At 42.5% G+C, this 16,260-nt stretch overlaps 1 protein-coding gene across 1 annotated transcript; it reads left to right on the plus strand.

Moving 5' to 3' along the window:
- Nucleotides 1-3,908: 3,908 nt before the first annotated feature.
- sall1a (spalt-like transcription factor 1a) lies at nt 3,909-15,958 on the plus strand. Its single transcript, XM_010792867.1, has 3 exons — nt 3,909-4,765; nt 9,875-13,269; nt 14,292-15,958. The coding sequence occupies exons 1-3, from the start codon at nt 4,693-4,695 to the stop codon at nt 14,742-14,744; spliced, it is 3,921 nt and encodes a 1,306-aa protein (XP_010791169.1). The 5' UTR covers nt 3,909-4,692; the 3' UTR covers nt 14,745-15,958.
- Nucleotides 15,959-16,260: the final 302 nt, after the last annotated feature.

Below are 16,260 nucleotides of genomic sequence, written 5' to 3' on the forward strand. Positions count from 1 at the left end.
CAATGAATGTAGTGATCATTACTGTTTCTTGTGAACAATGTATGAAACCATGCATGTTATTTGTGTGGGAATAAGATAGAATAACCTCCTATTCTGACATAAAACCATCAAGAAAAGGGTGTTTTACACAAAGCTGATTAATCAAATGAACAGTTACTTCTATTATCTTATGTTACACTTATTATAATTCACCAAACAAACGGTTTCTTTTCCAAAAGTGGTTGTGTATTTCTGAGTGAGTGCACACCGCCTGAGCTGTCTGGTTTCCAGTTACACACTCAGGACACTGCTGCCTCACTCACTAATAACTGTGAGGACGAGACTCTTAGTCAGGGATCCTTTGGCAGACATCTCCTTACACTTGTACACTTGTACCTGAGCTGACACACACACACACACACACACACACACACACACACACACACACACACACACACACACACACACACACACACACACACACACACACACACACACACACACACACACACACACACACACACAGTCACTCAGAGTAGGCAGAGTGTGTGTTTCACAGCTGACCCTAACTCACACACTGCACAGACACGGTGAGTGTGACCTCCAGCACCTCAGTGACACCCTCGAATGTTTGCTTGTTTTCCCTCCAACAAGTCGGGATTGAAAGGCGGTGTCTGTAACTGCAGCTGAGATAATGTAAAAACAAACACGGCCCATTGATATCGGGTGATGCTGCAGGAAGATGTCAGGGGGCACAATGGGGGGAGACAATCTGCGGGACAAGTGGTGGCAGGGCTGCAGGGGGGACAATAGAGAGGGTTTGATCTCTTAATTAATGGAGGCTATTCCCCGCTGCTGCAGGTACTGAATTCTAATGCAGGCCATTTTTCAAACGGGTATCTTTAGTGGCAACACTGAGCTCTGAATGCTGCTTCTGGTCATCTGGAAGACAAAGCAATTTCAGTGTAATCAGAAATATTGATAGTTTCTGTTACATGTCTTTAGAAACTTGAGTTAATTTGATCCGACATAAATAAAAACATTCCAAAAGTTGAATAAATTAGAGTTACTGTAAAAATAATTCTGAAATGTAAATGCACTAAGATTAATTTCTATTTAAAATGGACACTTCCTACAAAGCTGTGTCATTAAGATGCATACAGCAACAGCATGTGTGACTTGATACAAGGACAATGTAGGCCTATTTCTTTATTTCTTTGAGCATGAGGCCAGCTTACAACAATCCCTTTAATCAAGCTCCTAATCCCTCTGCAAGACGTCAGCATGCCATGAATAAGGCCAAGCACTTCTTGATATTTGTGTTGGAAACGATGGGGATCAAACGCTTGTGCATTTACTGAAAAACAAAAATAAGGCTTAGCATATAGAGAAAATAATTATAGTCTGGCATTAATATACATGTATGTGTATTTAGTTAATTACATGCATTTAAATATGTGATAGCTGACATAATTGTACTGTTTTTTCTTATTAAAATGCAGGGTTTTCCCTTATTTCTATATTCATAACTTGTGATTTGTATACTTGTTATTAAAGGGCCTTAAATGATATTATATATTAATAATTATCCATAAATTACCATATAAAACACATAATGATGGTGTGTATTAATATCAAAACTGCCCTTTCAATTAAATATATTATGTTGTAGACTAACCTTTACAAAACCTCGTTATGTTTTGCCTGTTTTCACATCTTTTCACACACACACACACACACACACACACACACACACACACACACACACACACACACACACACACACACACACACACACACAGAGAGAGACATACACACACACACACACACACACACACACCCACACACACAGCTGACCTAGATGAAGGCCTGATGCAGCTAGTTGTAATTCTTTAGGCATCGCGTCGTGCAGGACCGTGAATAGAAAGCCACCACGTGTTGAATGCGCGTGTCACACAGAGGGTCTCGCGCTCAGAAATACTAAGGGCTCTGGTTTGGGAGATTCTCCTCGCAACTATCACATTATGCGGTCAAACGCGCAGTGTTTGTGCGCTGTATGATCCATCATGGCATGTCAGTGATAATAGTGAGGGATGGCACCCGGGCCGCACCTTCTGTCATGTGTTGCGCACATCATTGATTGTGCACAACGGACAAATGCGCAGTTGTTATGCGCAAAAGGCTCCTGTTATTTCACTAGACGAAAACACACTTTTATATGTTGACAAATAGCAAGTGCTTGTGTAATTAATGTAATTATTAAATTTGTTTTCATATATATTAATTATTATATTTATATGATAATACAAAATATGATATATCATTTTTATATTTTTATATTATTATATTATGGTTTTATTTCAATGATGAAACTCATAGGTAAGAAAATTCCACTTTCCTCTGTAAAAGCACAAAGCTGTCCAAATGTACAATTATTTGTATGCTAGATATAATATATACAATTATTAATCAACAAGTAACCAAAGAGCATGTGAATGGAAAAAATATATATATTTTAAGTTTAAATGTAAAACTTTGTCAGGCTTTGTCTTTGAGTTATGTGTGTTGGGTCCCCAAACGGTGTCTGCGTGTGTCATTCCGCCCATGATTGTTAACACTGTATCCTCACCGTCCTGAGTGAATCCCATTTAAAACGTCTCGCGCTCGGCTGGGCTGCAAATCACCCTGTTTACAATCTCACACTAACACTCACATCAATTAACTGGACATTGATTTTCCCGCCCGGGACATTACAATATTGCAGACCCCTTTTTCCTCTCCCAGCTATTTCAAGTTTGCTGCACATAATTGCATGGGCTTTTTAACGACACGCACACACACATTTCCCCTATTAATGATCATTTGGTGTGTGATTTTCTTTGCTTAAATTTCGATGTGCTTAATACATCTATCAATACTACAAAAATATGTGTGACATTTTAATATATTCGGTTGAATATTTGACATTGGTAAAGCAGATCAGCCATAGTTGATTTTCCCCTTTGCTCTTTCCTTTTTTTCATGAATAAGTAAATAGTAAGGCTAGTCGAAACTAAAAGATAGCTGACACAAGAGAGGACCAGATCCATCTAGCCTGCAGCCGCTCTTTAAATATTCAGTGAAAAATAATGGCATCCGAGACATCACCTATAGTAACATTATTATCTTCATTTCTCAAAATCAGCTCAGACTGAGAGCTTCGTTTATCTTTTTCACGCAATAAATCTCCTCCACCGAGGCTCACATGAAGCTCCTGTGGGACCTCTTGCCCTCTTAAAACATCCCCACTGAGGCGCACTCCTGTTAGTGCATTATTTAGGGCGATCATAATAATAAGTATAATAATATTTAGTGTATGAGTGGTCCATAACTTATTTAAAGGTTTTATTCAGGCGTTGTTTCTTTGGTTATATTGTTAGATGCATTATTATATTGTTCATTATTACAAAAAACTCGCATCTTTAGAAATTAATGCAACAAAAAAAATCAACTTTTGATAAGGACATCATACTGTCACTCTTACTGTTAATGGATAGCGACAATATAAAATGTTTTTTATGACTTAAATAAATGGTGTGCAAAGCAGATGATTGTGAGAGAGGCATTCGCTTGGAAATAATGTTTGAGAAATGAATAAAAAGCTTTATTTCTCCCTGTTCAGATTCTTGTCTCCGCTCTCTTTACCACTGATCATCCCGGTGCGCACAAAGCGTTTGGATCTGCTGTGCGCAATCAGAGAGAGAGAGAGAGAGAGAGAGAGAGAGAGAGAGAGAGAGAGAGAGAGAGAGAGAAGGGTGGAGGGAGGGAGGGAGGAGATGGAGGTGAATGGCAGTGTGACTGAGAAGCTCTGCGACCAATCAGATCCTCGATGGGCGGGGCTCCATATTTGTCCCAGCGCTGCACGGGCCCTCAAAGTTTGTTTATTCGCGGAATGCAGTGTCTGATGAAAACGTGTGAGTAAGTAAACCCCCCTTTCGACTAATAATAATCAAATGAGACTGATTGGGACGTCGGAACACAACACCGTGGACTTTTGGGAACGCGTACCGGTGCCATTTACGCACGGAACATACTGGCGCGACGCTGCGTTTTAGCGCACCGGGATTGAAACTCTTCAGAGAGTAGGTGTCGGTGTACAACACAACAAGACCTGAATCACAACGATCTTAATGCAAGAGCGGAGTACGGAGCTGCAGAGAGGAGAAAGTTGGTGATCGCGGTGGTTTTGGAGCGTCTACTCACTCCTCCACATATACAGGAAAAAAGGACAAGACAACTGTGATCGGTGCTTGATCAATGTGGAAGATTGAAAGATACTGTCGCAGGCATTGACTCGAGACGCTGACATTCCCATGTAGTAGCCAAGATAAGCTTTGACTTGGCTAACAGAAGGGGTTAAACCGTATCTAAAGGGAGTTTGGAAAACCCAGCCTTTCTTCCCCAAACGGATCAACTCATTGGGTGGGAGCTGAGAGAGAGACAAGAGTCCCCAGCAAATCAGGAGCTAATTGATTAAAGAGACTTCATTTGAATAGGAGGGGGGCTGGCGAGGTGCCAATCGCCTTTCAAAGAAGCCCCCCGTATGATTAATCGCAGAGCATTATTGATAATCATAACGGGGCACATGCGCGGTGGATGGGCTCGATTTACGTAATTTTTGAGAAGGTTTTGTAGTCATTTTTTTATTCTTTGCCTGCTGATGTGCCAGCCAGCATGTCGCGGAGGAAACAAGCGAAGCCGCAACACTTCCAATCCGACCCTCATCTGCCTTTATCGGAGCACAATGGTGAGTTCACGTAACCTCTCGATGCATTCATCCAGGCACCATGAATATCTCGCTTTTTGGGCTGTTTTATGGTGTCTTTGCCCACATCTGAACATTAGAGTTAATACTTTGAATTGGACTTTAATATATTACTTGGAGCTTGTTTCTTTTTAAAATGCAATGGTTACTTTTAAACACTTTTTCCACAATGTTGAATGTTTAGGATGTATTTAAATCCACTTGTTCATAGTGCCAATAGGAATTAAGAATGGCTTTATTATTTGTTCCACGCTTAAAATTATTATTGTTGGTATTAAACAAATTGAACAAAAAAAAAAAAGTTTAAAATAATAAGGACAGTAGCCCACACTTCTCTGCAGGTTTACGCTGCTTGTGTGTGTTTTAAAACTTTAGATTTTCCCATGTGAGGTTTAAATCGTGTTTTTAAATTAAACTCAAACTCTAAGCCGGTTTAGTGTCGGTCCCTCAGCGGACCACCCTGTCGCTGCTGCCGGGAACTTCTCTCTGGATCCCGGACACAGAAACTCCCCCATCCGCTTGTTTTAGTCCCGAGAATTAAAGTCGTAAAATGTCTTCCGACCTTTTATTAAAAAAATGAGTCTCATAAAGACACTTCCTGTTTACAAACTCGCTGCTTTATTGCTGAAAAGTTACATGAAAGAGGACAAACACATCCTCCCTCATCCTGAAAATATTCCGCTTTCCTACTCATCGTTTACACTTGTTATTCAAATAGAAGTTGTACACACACTTTCTGCTTGAATACAAAAATAATGTATTGTCTTATAAACTAAAACAGAAAAATTACAAATGCTTTTTATGTTGTACTTGTAAGTATTTAAAGACTCAGACTCCTAAAGATTAAATGAAAGATAATTATTTGCTCGCAGAGTGAGATCCTGTCTTTTTACGGTGCTGTTGCCTAATGTGTGAAATCTGTGTAAAACCACGTCTATATTCTGGAGCTCAGAGTTTCAAAGGCCAGTCGTATCCAGTTCAGTTTTAATAACGTAATTGGACAAATGTCAGTTTAAAATAAAATATAAAACTAAATGAAAAACTTCCACAGAACTACGGCATTAAGACATTGTGGGATAAAGGTTAATAACTGCTGCATTTCGTAACAGGACGTTGCGTTGTAACGTGCATTTTTGGTTTACCGACTTTTTGACTTTTCTATCAAATGACTTATTAACAAGAAAATAATAATTCATTTTTCTGTATCTTTACGAAATGTATTTAATTTAGAAAAATGATGCCTATCTTTGGTGTCATGCAGCATGATCGAACTTTACTCCCCAACATTAATATTTTCGTAATTTCAATGTGTGCAGAAAAATATGACATGCTTTAGATAATACATAAATATAAAAATACATATTATTTGTACTATTGTCTGGCCCTGTTAGACAAGGCCTATACGTATGTGCAATGTAAATACTCTCAAAGCCACATTGTGTTTAGCAGTGCCTGAAAAGCATGAGGAGGTCATTTTAAATAAACACTTTCAGCAGACAGTCAGAAAACCTATTGCAGCCCCTATCACGTGATTTGTAGGAACTTGATGATAAATGCAAAACAAAGTTAATTCCTGATGGCTGTTTTTTCCTGCATTTTCCTTAAAATCTAATAAACTTAGTGGACAGTCACCAACTCTGGCAGACTGCAGCATTTCTTAATTATGACCCATTCTTTGCCACATGTTTAAATTGTTGCTCTTGTGTGTCTAATTGTTAAGGCATGGACGTGTTGTCTTTAGGTTTGGGAGGAATTTGGAGATTTTGTAGAAAATGTGCAGTGTGTCTCCTGGAGAGTTGTGGCAGTCGGAAGTGAAAACACTGAGTCTTTGTATGTGTGGTTGAATATCGGTGATGCTGAGGGCCGTGGTGACTGGGAGGTCGGAGCGAGAGCCACAGAGGGTGGGATGTTGAGCTGTTTTAACCTTTGCCAGTGTCCCTCTGTGCGGAGGTGATGTGAGTTCAGGGCCCAGTGTGTCCCTCTCTACCTCGCCATTGACCCCGCTGCTCGGAGCTGCAGGCGGCCCAGCGAGGCCTCGGCTTTTCATTTAAGTGTGTGTGAGGCCTTATCAATGTTGTGGCCATCCCCTTTTGCCCTATCAGAGCGGCCCCCCTAGAGGGGAGATTGGCAGGGCAGCCCTGCACTGTCGTTGCCTGCAAACAGTTGCTTGTCATTTTGCCAGTGTTTACGTGCTGCGAGTCTAGGTGTAGCCTGATGGACTCGCTTTGCCTTTTCCTCCCTCCCCTCGAGCTTTAAGCATGTCACCGGGGCAGAGCTTCTTAGATTTGGTCCTGGACCACGGCAGCGTTAGTGGAACCCCATCTAGTGTTCAGTGGGATGAGTCCTGAGGGCTGGAGACGAGGAGAGCAGAAACCCTCCTGAAGTTACAAGTGTCAAGAGGCTCACAGAGGCCCCCTGCGAAAAAATAATGTAGGATCTCTCAAAGCTCGCCGTTAACTTTTTTTCCTCTAATCCTCGCTTTCTTGCCTCTCATATTCAGACTTTGGTCAGTCTCTTTAAAGCTCTGTCCTCTGCTCTTTGTCTCTCCTGACGCCCTTTAGCCCTGCACACCGCTTGCTTTGTGCTTTTGATAGAGATTCTATGGAAGTTTTACAGACTCCATCTTTATGCCAGCTTGACTTTAACTTAATTTTAATTGGAAGTTAATCCTTGCTATTCCTGGAATTAAGCCTAATGCTCGCATCTGCGTTGTTTGCTATTCTAGTCTAATGTGGACAGTGGATTTGTAATCATGCATTGATTTAGTTTTGATTATTTTTTTCGTCGTTGAGTACAGTAAAACATGTGCACGGTTAAAAGAGCCCATCTACAGGCGTGTTAGCATTAAATATGATTATTATGTTTTGCAGCTGTAAGGGCATTTTTTAATACTTTTAAATTCCAAATGTAGGATACATTTTGTAAGGAAACAACTGTAAATTAATGCAGTGTACAATTTGGACGAATGATATTCTTGCTCCAGTTCCTAAATTGCTAAAATAGAAATGCATTAATTGGTTTGTCCATAAATATTATCTTGTATATCTTTCATTTTTATTTAATTATTTATTCTGAGGATTATTTGATTATTGTATTTTTATTGAGAATATTTCTAAGACTAGAAAATACACACTGCGTACAATATAGGTTGATATTGGCATCTTTGATGGATATTATTTTAATCCGGAAAGATAATTTGGATCTTTTTAAGGCGTGTGTGAAAAAGTAAATGTGTTAATTTACAGTTTTCACCATAGTTTCTTAAATAGTATATGCATCATCTATTTTTTCCTACGCAGCGAGTCGACTTTAACATTAATACCCATATTTGATTTATGAATTAATATTTAATCTTGCAGAAGTTTGTTAGACAAAAGTTTTTTTATCGCTCCTTTTTTCATTGTGTGTCATAGGATTGGATTTTCTTCACACTAATTTGTGTACAGTAAGCCTCGAGAAAAAATAAAGGGTGTTTATTTAATCCTCACATTTCTCACACAATCAATCAAACTGTTTTCTTGTTCAAAATTAGCGCTTGGGGTGTAGGTAGACGGGTGGGTGTAAGGGGGGGATTTAACATGAGAAGTTATCATTAAAGTTGAGTCTGCCCTTGTTTGCATGGTTTGCTGGTGTGAGGGCCAGGGTTTACTGTCATGGCAACTTTGCGTTATCTGATGTCTCTGAGCAGAGAAACATTGAGGGAGATAATCCCTGAATTAAACAGGATCTGCTTTGAGTCGACTGAGATGAGCAGGGCCAGGCTGTGCCGACGATCCCCGCCGCTCCCATGCTGCGTGAACAATGGGAAGGCATCCTGTCTCTCTGTGGGGCAGGGCTGCACTTCTCTGGGTTTCATTTGCAAATGAATTCTTGGCCCTGATGAAAGTGTTGAGGGGCCAGAGCCACAATGAAAGCGATTCATAGAGAAATGCAATTTGTAAATCAACTTGTATGTTAAACAGCGAGACCTTAGAGTGACAAAGAGGGGGAAAGAAGAGTCAGGAAAGTCTGCAGCAGTGGCTCTGGGGGCAGGGTGTCGTCTCGCTTTTTACTCCCTGACTTGCACTGTTTATCAAAATGGAAAATTCAAAAACACATTTCTGTGCGCATTTGAAAGGCGGTCATTACTTTTGAAACCAGTGACAACAGACATTACTGCGTTTATATTGTAGCATCTGTGAACTGGCGTAGGTTTTCTTAGTTTTTGAAGTTTTTTTGTGTATGCATTCTGATGCATTCCTCCTCAACACTTTTTTGGACGAATATATATATTTATTCACAGTGGGTTTTTCCTGGAAGCACTTTCTGATGAGAAAGTTCGAAAGTCTGTTGATATTTAAAAATTACATATATGTGTTATTTATTAGATTGCAGATATTTTAGCAATGTAAAAATATCTATCGAATGAACCGTACGAACCTTTCATTATTCCTCTTTTGTTTGACTTGTTGGATTTAATATGTGCACGTATCAGCCTAGTTGCCACAGGCACTGTTGTTCATGTCTGACTGTGACTGCTGCCTGAGTGGATACAAATGAGTTTAGTGACATAGATAACCTGTCCAAGATGCCCATAGTTGGCTGAAAATGAGCAAAGTTGACAGCAAATTGAAAGTCTAATAAGTCCTTCAAATGCTTGATTTGCGCCGAGTGGACAAGCAGACTTTGAAGGGCATGGAATATAGGAAATCAATGCCTTTCTATGAAATTTCATTAAGACCCAATGTCCTCACTTCACTCTATTCTATATTTTGATGGATTATCTGGAGAAAATGATTACCTTTGGTTGGGCTGATGAAACCCAGATGTACATCTTCAAAGATCACTTTTAAGCAATATTTGAGTAGTTCCCATTGATTTTGTATCGTCTCTTATCATGTTTCAGAGGCGGCTGCATTGAATGAGGCTTGCTTTTTCTCATTTCTGTTGGCTTATTGTTGCCTTTCTATCGTTGTTTTTGTGAACATATCAAGGGGATAAGTGTAAAACTGATTAACTTAAGATTAACAACAATGGAATTTGAGGAGATAAAGCTGCTTCTTCAGCTGCAAAACATTTCTAATCACTAATCCTCTGTTTCCTCTTTTTCAGGGGACCCAGAACTTTGTACCGAGGACCCCCCCTGCAAGGAGTCAGACGCCCATGTCTGCAGCAGATGTTGTGCTGAGTTCTCTGAACTATCAGATCTGGAAGAACACCAGAAGAATTGCACTAAAAATCAGTTAGTTCTGATAGTGAATGAAAATCCCACCTCCCCCACCGGAACTTTCTCGCCTGGGTCTTCTCCCCAAAATCCTGATGACCAGATGAATGACACCGCTAACAACACTGATCAAACAGAGTGCAGTGACCTTTTGGAGCCTAACACTCTTGAGAAAGACGAAGCCATGGACGTTGACGTTTCTGGAATGAGCAGCGGTCATGAAGAGGAAGGCAGTCATACAGAGAGTGGGAGCCCCGTCAACACAGTCAGCAGCCATGGGGGCAGGGGCCCCTCTGGCCCTGCTGTAGGTACTTCGGCCATCTCTGCCCCGCTACCTCAGCTCAGAAACCTGACTGACCTGGGAAACTTCTCCATGATCAACAGCAATGTCATCATTGAAAATCTGCAGAGCACCAAAGTGGCTGTGGCCCAGTTCTCCCAAGAGGGTCGAAACACAGCAGGCCCCAGGGTGGCAGTGCCAGCCCTGATGGAGCAACTCCTAGGTCTACAACAGCAACAGATCCACCAGCTGCAGCTTATAGAGCAGATTCGTCATCAGATACTGCTACTGGCCTCCCAGTCCCCAGAACTGCAGGTGCCCCCAACTTCTGCTTCAGGCACAATGGGGCCCGCTGCCAGTCCACTGACCACACTCAGCTCACATCTCTCCCAACAGCTGGCTGTAGCCGCAGGCCTCGCGCAGAACCTGGCTAGTCAGTCAGCCAGTATTAGCAGCCTAAAGCAGCTGGCTGCAGCGGCACAGCTACCTCAGTCCAACCCAAGCAGCAGTGAGACATCTCAGAGCATTAGCACACTGGGGCCATCGACAGTCAATACCCAGTCCTCTGACAGGAGGCCGAGTCATATGAGCAGCCTCCAATCTCAGCTCAGCAACTCCTCACTAACTAAATCATCCACGCCAGCATTTGGAATCGGTAGGTTGTTAAGCTCTGGAGTAAATCTACCTCAGCCCCCACCTGGAAATTCCATGTTCTCCATCTCTCTGCCCAGTGTTGGCACCACCGTAGAGGACCTCAACTCTTTAGCAGCTTTGGCGGAGCAGAGGAAAGGCCAGCTTCCAAATGTCACCTCATTTGAACAGAAGAGTAGCTCTGATGAGTCTTTCTTCAAGCATAAGTGCAGGTTTTGTGGCAAGGTGTTTGGGAGTGACAGTGCTTTGCAAATCCACCTGCGCTCTCACACTGGAGAGAGACCATACAAGTGTAATATCTGTGGCAACCGCTTCTCCACCCGCGGTAACCTGAAGGTGCATTTCCAGCGTCATAAAGACAAATTCCCACACGTCCAGATGAACCCCTACCCTGTTCCTGAGCATTTAGACAACATACCAACAAGCACCGGCATTCCCTACGGCATGTCTATGCCCCCTGAGAAACCAGTCACCAGCTGGCTCGACAGCAAACCGGTTATGCCCACAATGACTTCCTCAGTTGGCATGCTGCTGCCACCAACCATGCCGAGTCTGCCCCATTTCATCAAAAAGGAAGATCACTCAATAGCCATAACTAGCCCATCAAATGCAAAGAGTGTCACATTCCCTGCAGAGCATTCAGTTAAAAGTTATGATGGAGTGTCTGAAGAGGGGGAAGGTGCAACTCTGCCTACCTCAAATGGGAAAACTGAAGAAGGCAGCCACTCCTCAGGCTTTGTGACAAATGTGAGCTCTGCCTCGGAGAGCACCGCTGACTACACAACATCTAACAGCCCACCCATGATGACCAACCCACTTATGCCTCTCATGTCTGATCAGTTCAAGGCTAAGTTCCCTTTTGGAGGCATCCTGGATCCTCTCCAGGGGTCAGAGACCTCGAAGCTACAGCAGCTAGTGGAGAACATTGACAGAAAGTTGTCAGATCCAAACGAATGTGTCATCTGTCACCGGGTGCTGAGCTGCGCAAGTGCTCTGAAAATGCACTATCGCACCCACACGGGGGAAAGGCCCTTCAAGTGTAAAATCTGTGGCAGGGCGTTTACTACCAAGGGAAATCTTAAGACCCACTACAGCGTCCATCGGGCCATGCCTCCTCTTAGAGTCCAACACTCCTGCCCCATTTGTCAGAAGAAGTTCACGAATGCTGTGGTTCTGCAGCAACATATCCGCATGCACATGGGTGGGCATATCCCCAACACCCCCCTGCCAGAGAGTTACCCAGAGTCCATGGTCTCTGACACCGGCTCATTTGACGGGGAAAACTTTGATGACCTGGATAACTTCTCTGATGACAATATGGAAGGAATGGAAGAGGGCCCAGATAGCAGCGTGCCAGACACACCCAGGTCTGCTGATGCCTCCCATGACAGTCTATGTAACTCTCCAGGCCCCTATGAAATGGCTATCCAGGAGGAGCAAGAGAGAAATGGCAGAGAGATGGCCCGATATAATGAAACAGAGGAGCTGCCAGTCAGCCAGTCAGTGGTAAATGGCTTAGTTGAGGGAGATTGCTTTACCAATGACTCCTCGTCTCTGGGAGGGGATGTTGAAAGCCAAAGCGTCGGGAGTCCAGCTGTGTCAGAATCTACCTCCTCCATGCAGGCGCCATCCCCTTCAAGCATGCAGCCACAACTACGCAAATCCCCTAGCCTGGAAGAAAGGCACCAGAGGGCCTTATCCTTGGAGGAAACCACTGCAAACCTCTTGTACTCTCACCCCTCCAACATCGGAGCCCTGGACCTGACATCTGTCAATCCCTCAAAAGATTCCCTGGGCATGTTATTCCCCTTTCGTGAGCGCAGCATCATCAGGAACACATCCTGTGACATATGTGGGAAGACCTTTGCTTGTCAGAGTGCCTTGGACATTCACTATCGAAGCCATACCAAAGAACGACCATTTATTTGCACGGCCTGTAACAGGGGTTTCTCCACCAGGGGCAATCTCAAGCAGCACATGCTAACCCATCAAATGAGAGACCTGCCCTCGCAGCTCTTTGAGCCGTCAAACACCAGCCTATCCTCCAGCCCAACCCCTTCCCTGCTCTCTCTAGGCTCTCTAAACAGACCAGAGATGAATGGCTTTTTCCATGGCTTCCACCCAGAACCCAAGGAAATGCCCCCTGGCTTGGTCACATCATCTGCCTCCACCTCCCCAGTGCTTTCTGGTGCTCCACCACGCAGGACGCCCAAGCAACACTACTGCAACGCCTGTGGGAAGTGCTTCTCCTCGTCCAGCGCTCTGCAGATCCACGAGAGAACCCACACAGGGGAGAAGCCGTTTGCCTGCAGTATCTGTGGTCGGGCTTTCACCACCAAAGGAAACCTCAAGGTAAATGTTGAAACATCCTGAAAAGACTGTTGGTCTTCTAGAAGTTTGCGTGAGAATGTGTGTGAAAAATGAGTCTCAGAGCTCCTATTTAGTTTTATATGGCGTGTCAGTGCGCTGGGCTTAAAGAGGTGGTAATTAATGAGTATAATTAACGAAAGGAACAGCTCTCTGAGAAAAAGTTATGGAAAGGTTGAATCATGCAACTAATATGATTATTAGGTTGGAATTCCAAAAAAGTAATCAGCTACGAATGACTCAGTGCACATCGTTCATTATCAGAGGCATTCATTATCCGCTACGTCAGTCTGTAGTTTTCCGTAACGGACTCTGTAAAAACTGTCACAGGCATAAAACATTAAAAAAAAAAGGAATCCTGCTCAATGATCTACAGAAACCTGGGACAATTATGTTCACTTATTCTACTGTTCTTTAGTGCGTTAATCCTTAGTCCTAGATAGGTATTTGGGATGCATGTTAATTTTTAAGCTCTGTCTTTTGGCTGAAGCTGGTCATTTACAGTGCATTTAAATTGCTACACTCAAGTACACAATTAAGTCTAGGTAACTTTTGTTGAAGTTTGGACAAGAAATATCTTAAAACAGGAAGAAAAAATGACCAAAATGTATTGCCTTAGTCATGAAAAGGGTATTGGCAGAGGCGAAATGTCACATGCAATCCTGGCCAGAGCAATGAAACTGGACAGTGCAATTTTACCCCAAGCCCTGCAGCCCTCTTGTGAGATGAGCAAATTAAGGTTTAGATTAAACAGCACATATCATTCTTGCCAAAACAAGATGTTTACACCATGCTGATACTTCTCACAGGATAAGCAACTTACTGGTCTGCTGCTTACAGGGTGTGAAGCTATTTTAATTTGGAGTGGAGCATTATTATTATTTTTTCCATTGCATCATCTCATGTGCTGCTCTTGTAGCCAAGTTTGTAAACATCACTAACTTTCATCCTTTCTCATTGCTCTGTCTCTCTCCTCCCCCTCTCTCTCTCTCTCTCTCTCTGTGTAGGTCCACATGGGCACACACATGTGGAACAGCGCTCCTGCTAGGCGTGGGCGCAGACTCTCCGTGGACGGGCCAATGGCCTTCCTGGGGGCCAACCTGGGGGCCAACCCAATGAAGTTTCCTGAGATCTTTCAGAAGGACATGTCCTCGAGGGCAAGCAACGGGGACCCGGCTAGTTTCTGGAACCAGTACGCTGCAGCCTTCTCAAACGGCCTGGCAATGAAGACGAATGAAATCTCTGTCATCCAGAACGGAGGCATCCCACACATGTCAGGCAGTATGGGGAACGGGGGTAACTCTCCCATCGGAGGGCTGACCGGCAGCCTAGACAAGCTGCACAGCATGGAGCCCAACGCCGCTCTGGCTGGTTTGGAGAAAATGGCAAACACAGAAAACGGGACCCACTTCCGGTTCACACGCTTCATGGAGGACAATAAAGAAATTGTCACCAGCTAGAGTGTGTGTTCTCAGTTGCGCACAGACACGTGAAGATGCCCGAAGGCATACTGTATACATATGTAGACACACAGAAGACGAGAAAGAAAGAGAACAAGACAGGGACAAAATCAACTGAACTGCTTTGCTCGCCATTGAATCTTTACGAACATGAGTGTGAAGACAAGTTGCTTTTTTTGTACAATGTACATGTTATAGTTTTAAGGAGCTTATTTATTAGTGATTATAACCTTGCTTGAAACCAAGTGGAAGCATTAACAGTTAGGTTTTTGTTTGTTTTTAAGCCAGAATGGGTATGTTTGGGTGCTTAAAAAATGTGCTTTTGAAACTTAGAATATCTGGGTAGATAACCTTACCTTGGCATTAAGTTATTTTCTGTCTGTAGTAGCTATAACCGAGCTGTCGATGTTCATGTGATGCATTAGCCCTGTAATAAGCAAACAGACTTGCTGTAAATAATGTACACTGATCTTCTGTAGATGGTCTAACATCTGTGTGTTCATGCCCCCTCCCCTCATGAAAGCAAAACAATGAAAAGGCAAGGGACTTCATGTCATGGTTGTTCCTTTCTTTCCAATTGATATTCACCTTTATTTTATTTAAGAAAACAAAACAATGAAGTTTGCTACGTTTTCAAGGGTTTCTTTAGTGTTAACTTGTTTTGTTGTTATTGTTTATGTGTATTGTACTTTCTACTCTTTGTTTACTTCCATATTTTATTTCCCTCAATCTCTTTTTTTCGTTGCTTGTATTTCGGTGTTGTTGAAAGAAAGACAGAAGGGAACATTCGGTCTGGCCTACTTCCTGGCTTTTGGAACTGAGACAGCCAATCAAATGAGCAGGATTCTCCTTCAGTTTCTCAGCTGGATTTCCACTTGCTGCTATGTCCCAGCATCCTCACTGACATCAAGTGCATCAAGTTCTGTGTTGAAGCTTCTGTAAATATGTTCGGACGTGGAAAAACAAAACTCCCTCGTAAGAAAATGTACATAGAGCTCACACACGAGAAGTCCATCACGGCCAGGGGACAAAATGATAGTGTTTTTATAAATATAAATATATATTGGGTTTGACAACCTTCGGACTGTTACATGCACTTTCTTGGAAAGTTGGAAGATCTTTATGGGTCCAGTTTCTCTACACTTTAATACCTACTAACAACTAAGATACTGTAATTCTTTACTCTAATAATCAAATACATCAGTTTTCCAAAAGAAACAATGTGTGTGTGTGTGTGTGTGCTTTTATTCCATCCTCTATTTACATATCATTGGACAATGTGCTGGCATTTATTTTGTCTCATCAAACGTTGAAAATCATTTGAAAGAAGAGCATCATTTAAATTGAATACTAACTTGTTCTGTTAACATACGTAAAGGTCCGTCGTGGAGCAACTCCTCTTACTGTCACTGACAATGTTGTTATCTTCCCTGCTCTTTAATTTAAAACAATCACACTTGTATCTTCATAATTTCCCTTGCTAATCCTAAAAATCGCTAATCCTCGAAATCAAGTG

Source organism: Notothenia coriiceps, unplaced genomic scaffold (assembly GCF_000735185.1).
Source record: "Notothenia coriiceps isolate Sejong01 unplaced genomic scaffold, NC01 NC01_scaffold00036769, whole genome shotgun sequence".
NCBI lineage: Eukaryota > Metazoa > Chordata > Actinopteri > Perciformes > Nototheniidae > Notothenia > Notothenia coriiceps.